Source organism: Triticum dicoccoides, chromosome 3B (genome assembly GCF_002162155.2).
Source record: "Triticum dicoccoides isolate Atlit2015 ecotype Zavitan chromosome 3B, WEW_v2.0, whole genome shotgun sequence".
In the NCBI taxonomy this organism is placed as follows: domain Eukaryota; kingdom Viridiplantae; phylum Streptophyta; class Magnoliopsida; order Poales; family Poaceae; genus Triticum; species Triticum dicoccoides.
The window spans coordinates 856,876,178-856,881,790 of NC_041385.1; the positions used below are offsets into that span (position 1 = coordinate 856,876,178).

The following is a 5,613-nucleotide window of genomic DNA, read 5'->3' on the forward strand; positions in this document are numbered from 1 at the left end:
CCTCATCTTGGTTTTTAGCCCGAGGTGCCCATCGTAAATTCTGAATAACATCAGAATATAGCTTCTCTTCATCAACCCCATAATTGTATTCATCAGGCTCCACTTCAAGGGGGCCCTACTACCGGTGCCCACGCTTGTCGAGCCGTGTACTAACTGAACTGTTCTGGCTAGAGATGCCATTGTGACGACTTGGTTCTCTCCGAGATGTTGCACCCGCCATCCTAGGTCCAAATGCCAGCTCAAGCACATCAATTTGCAGCCTCACATGAAAATTCTCTTTCTCTTTATGCCTAGAAAAGCATGGTAGCCAGCTCTTCATCATTACTAACTGTCACCCATTTCTTTTCCCCATCATAGTATTTGTATACCACTTCATCAGGCAAACCCCAAGGATATTGGCTGAAACTCCAATTACTAGCCATTGGCAACCAATAATCGAAACCTCCTTGAAATTTCTTCTTATTCTTTGCATTGAACATGTACCGGTCCCTTCTAATGTGCACCAAGAAAGCAAACCGCAACTCCCTTCTAACCGACAAAAAATAGAGACGAAATCAGCACACTAATCGGGCAAACCTACACGAATCGACTGCTCGAATGCACAACTAAGCTCGATCTAAATAGGAGGCGTGACTTACCTCTCGGGAACCCAGTCGTGGAAGCGGCGGATCTCCGGCCCGATGCCTGCCTCGCCAAATACTCCGGGATCGCCGCTGCTCGCCATTTCGCCCTGGGGTTCTTCCTCCTTGTTCAAACAGCTCCACCAGCCCCCCACCTTTGAGCGCTTCGGCCGAGCGCACGGAAGGAGGCCGTGCTGCGGGTCGAGCAGGTGGCGGGCGCCCCACCCGCGGCATCACAGGAAGGTGGCGGGCGGAGCAGGTAGCGGTGGAGCGTCGGCGCAGGACGGTAGCGGCGGAGCAGGCCGTGCAGCTGGTCGCGGGGCACGTGTTGGTTGCGGCGCAGGACGGCCGGCCGGCTGATGGGCAAAGCGGGCGTCGATTTGGCCGGCTAGAACCCTACGAATGATTTGGGGATTTTGTTGCATGGGCCCACATGTCAGCTCCGAACCCACGTCCACGCGGTCCCACGTGTAAGCTCCGGACCCACAACCACTAACGCCAGCGGACGGAATGGACTAAAAACTGGCCGTTTGGCCTCGTCAGAGTAGCTGCGCATGGACTAGGGGCAAAACTAAGCACAATTTGTATCTGAGGGCAAAACTGAGCACATGGACACCACTGAGGGCAAAAGGATAATTAACCCTACTATTTATGACATGATAGGAAAAATAGCACCGAATAAATATTTGATCGTTGGATATGTTGTCTTGCTTCACTAAACTAGTGAGAATCTTAACGATCACTAGAAGTAAGCATTCGTGCTATTTTGGGTTTTGGGATTTTATTTCTACTAATTAACCATCTTTGTTCCTCAAAGGAAAAACATCTTTGGATCTTGCAGTGATGGAAAAAAGCGGAACGTTTGGTGCATGTGATTCTTTCCCACTCAGGGCGGAGGACAGCCCGGCCATACGCTGTGCATAGCAGCAGAGTCAGGATCACTCGGCCACACTCCGCCGGGCACAGCAGCAGAGTCAGGATCAGTCCTCACTCCGCCATCCATAGCAGTAGAGTAATCTGCATCTTTATTCTTCTCTGTGGAGAGTAACTGAAGCTCCCTTCTCTTTCTCGTAAAACGTTCTGGAGGTTGATCCATAGCAGTAGAGTAATCTGCATCTTTATTCTTCTCTGTGGAGAGTAACTGAAGCTCCCTTCTCATTCTCTCTGGAGGTTGATCGGAAAACGTACTCCAAAATATATCAAGGGGAAAAACAGAGTCCCTCAAGGGACTAGCTGAAGATTGATCGGAAGCCATCCAAACCATGTTGTCATGGTCCTCCAACTTCGACGATGCCCCCAGTATACTTCTCACCTGCAACGACTGATCGTCCATGGCCTACGACACAATAGAGAACTTCATCTTAATATAAAACCGTTATGAGAAGCATATCTATTGTAAATACAGGGGGATATAAAAGTCATTACCGATGATCCGCCGGTGCTTTCCCTGGCATCACATTCTACTTGTTTGGGCAATTCTATTTTCACTCTGAGCAATGCTTCAAGAGATGTGATCCGATGGCGGCTAGATTCTATAGAAGTATAGATAAATAATGGTACATCACATGGAAATACACACGTCAAACTACGGTGTACATATAATACAAAATAGAGTGAACTGGTTTGAGGGCATATTTATTTCATAAAAGTGCACTTGACATTGGTAAGGATTTACTGATCACCTGGACATGCACAGTTCACCAAAAAATTCAAGCTAAAGATAGAATGAGACGGATAAGGAACTATCATGGTCGAACAATTTATCAATAATTATACCTTTTTTTAGATATGAAAAGCACAAACATCACAATGACATGTTTGCAGCAGTTCCATTTACTAAAGGTTTCAAATTTTTTAACTAAACATACTTTATGAAAAGTTGTACTAATAAAATAATTTGAATACTATATTGCTCCGGTCTATTATTTACCCTTTCTTAGAAGTGTGCATTAGCATTGTGTTAAATATGATACTTCTTGGACTACATTTTTCCTTACTACTTTATGAAGAAAAAAAATCATATAAGGACTGCAGTGGTTTTATTATAAAAGTTTGAGGTGACAATCCTACTGAGAATGCATGAGAAGACATGTTCCAACAACAAGATTAATGAAAAAAAATTGTACCTTCCCCTTGGCGAACTCTCACATGAAATGGCCTAGTGATTCCTTCTTGAACACTCACTTCTCTTACATTTTTAATCTCAACACCCATCTTGAACTTTTCAGTTCTGGCATGGAAGGAGGAAATCTGGAAATAGACATTGCCAAGGTCTGCTTCTCCATCAGTCAGTGTCAAGACACGATCACCTCCCAATGCTGGTGGTTCTTGTACAGATTTAGGATGCACTAGGAAGGCAGTGAACTCCTCTGGTGTCCAATAGTCTTGACCTTCAGCATTGAAATCACCATGAAGTAGTACAATCTCCACAGAAGCTAAAGACAGCGGACCAGATGTGACTAGCAAATTGTTCTCATCATACAAAGCCACCTTTAAAAGATTTCCATCCTCTGATTTGATTTGTTCCCGTGTATAGTAGTCATTGCACACCCTATTGAAAAATCGCAATTGATATTTGGCATTCCTTTGCTTCTTAACTGGTGGCCTGGAAATGTTTGGCACATGAATAATAGTTAGTAAGACAGTTGTCGTGATTGACCACCGGCCAAGGCAACCCTGTAAAATTCCAATAGAAGTAAGGAAAATTTCTTCTAAAAAGGAGAGAGCCATGGATCAGCGAACGCACTCATCATCTGAATCATATGGCTCAATGGGCCGAATGAGAACGCCTCTCCTCTAAGGAGTTTGTGTGGTTCGACTTGGAAGACTGGTGATAATCTTCATAACAGAATCGCCTGATGAAATACTGCCCATTAACTTATGGGCTTTCTCCATGAGGCTCGTACTGGGGAAACTTTCTCTATAAAACACTGCTTGTGTGCTGTACAGAGGCATGAGCTGATCAAGAAAGTTCCATTGTTCCTTGAGCTCCACATGAGGCTTATCCCACTGAAGTAGTACTTGACCAATCTTATATGACTCACCTACACAACAGTTACACAAGATAGTCACAATTTAGTTTGGCACAAGCTCCTTGATTTAATGCAGTTTGGGTCTAACAAGATTTTTCACAAATGCCCTTCATCTTTTATCCTGTAGCCCATGAATCTTCGAAAACATATTGAAACAAAAAATAAATGTTGAGAACCAGAGCCACATATAGATATTTAGCATACTTAAACTTGGGACTTGGGAGTTTAAAATTTATAGGTACAACAGTTCAGTGACACCAGCTATCAATTTTAGATGTGTCAGCATAATTTTAGTTAAGTACAGGGTAAGATATTTCAGTGCTTCATACATCCTTTTGAGTGATAAGTAATATGGGACGGAGGGAGTATAAAGCAACCTATTGAACAAACATTTTAATGCTATGATGCATTGCAGCAGTTAATTTGTACTCAGCAAGCAAATAAGTCGAAAATTATGAAGGTATAACACCCTGTTTGCATATGCTATCACAATGATTGTTTAAGTTGAAAATAAATAGTATTGCCTATAATTTGAACTTACATGTCTCTTGAATTTGTGTCCGGACATATAAATTAGGCACATCTTCAACAAATACCTCCTCTACACTTTGTGATGGAAGTCTCCATTCATTGGGTGCGGAAGTCCACTGAATAAAGTAAACAAAAGATGTCAATACAGAATTTACAATCCCAACACCCACAATAGGTGAAACCGCTAAAAAACATTTAGACAAATGGTAAGGTAGCCACACAAACCCAAAATCCAAAATCATTTCATGTGTTTGCTAACACCATTCTGTAGAAAAGTTTGGGCGTAATGGTATGTTATCCGTTAGGATCACACACCCTTTATACAAATGGAATGGTAACTGGACTAGTGGAATGGAATCTAATAGAAACTTGAGGTCTTATTTATTACCAGAGAAGTTTGGGAGTAATGGTCTGTTGTCCCTTAGGATCACACACCCTTATATATATGGGAACTATGGTAACTGGACTAGTGTACTCTAATACGTACTTGAGGTGTTGTACTACGAACCTGGAGCCTTATTGTACAGAATAGTAACTCAATGCATATCACAGTTACCTGGCAAAATTCACTCAATGGCGCGTAAAGGTCTGGACATGCAAATTGTGGACTTGAATCAAGAAAACAAGTGTACTGGTCTTGTCCACAATATCCTGGATCTGAATATGAAGTATTATCTCTGCAATCATTCATTAATTTGCTGGTAGAGGACACTTCAAGCACTAACTGTTACCTGCTGCCAGCAATGGATTCTGCATGCTAGTTGATGACAGATTATAGTTTTGGTCTGCTGGCAAAGCGAAAACCAGTCACGTTCATTTACTTTAGGGGGGGCATAAAGGAAACAAACAATAACTTATAGGCTTACTATAGCATTTACCATGTTGCATTGAGTGGGTGCTGGTTTGTAGACACGGGATTTGCGTAATTTGTTGACAAGGTTGTTGACCATTGCCATTTAGTTCATGCCCTGAATGTGAAGAGAAACAATTTAAACATAAGGTAATGTAAACGAGACAACGGAAGACGGAGGCAGAAGGTTTCACCATTTTCCTCAACCATCAGTGGCACAATAGCTGGTCGATTATCATCTGCAACGATCAGTCAGAAGTTATGTATTCCACAGTATGGGAAGTTTCGAGGCAATGAAACTGAATAAGATGTGGAAATTACATTACCAAACATGGTTCTTACACATGGATACATATCACATATAGAAAGAAGGCAAACAATAGCAGATGCTTATATCTGCAATCATTTACTTTTACTCGTTTGGTAGTAATGGAGGCTTCAAGCACTAACTTGTTACCTGTTTTCTCCAATACACCTTGAATGACAGGTGGTGGAAGACTATGTTGCCCATCTGGACAACCTCTTTTCGAAAACAAAAGATCTGGACTAACTGAACCTTGGCCTGTTAGCCAGCCGTAAA

The 5,613-nt window shown here is 42.4% G+C and overlaps 1 protein-coding gene across 2 annotated transcripts in view; it reads right to left on the reverse strand.

Annotated features, from left to right (window-relative positions):
- Nucleotides 1-1,273: 1,273 nt before the first annotated feature.
- The window catches only part of LOC119278985, a 7,702-nt gene continuing 3,362 nt past the window's right edge, over nt 1,274-5,613 (reverse strand). Inside the window, exons 6-15 of one of the 2 annotated variants that reach the window (XM_037560390.1) lie at nt 5,228-5,272; nt 5,062-5,151; nt 4,915-4,968; nt 4,740-4,840; nt 4,194-4,299; nt 3,367-3,664; nt 3,111-3,225; nt 2,747-3,010; nt 2,046-2,152; nt 1,274-1,956 (exon numbers count right to left, since the gene is read on the reverse strand). In XM_037560390.1, coding sequence (XP_037416287.1) covers nt 3,417-3,664; nt 4,194-4,299; nt 4,740-4,840; nt 4,915-4,968; nt 5,062-5,151; nt 5,228-5,272 — 644 coding nt within the window. In that variant the 3' untranslated portion in view covers nt 1,274-1,956; nt 2,046-2,152; nt 2,747-3,010; nt 3,111-3,225; nt 3,367-3,416. Of the gene's footprint in view, nt 1,957-2,045; nt 2,153-2,746; nt 3,226-3,366; nt 3,665-4,193; nt 4,300-4,739; nt 4,841-4,914; nt 4,969-5,061; nt 5,152-5,227; nt 5,273-5,613 lie in introns of both variants that reach the window. The other variant, XM_037560388.1, reaches the window with a different exon arrangement.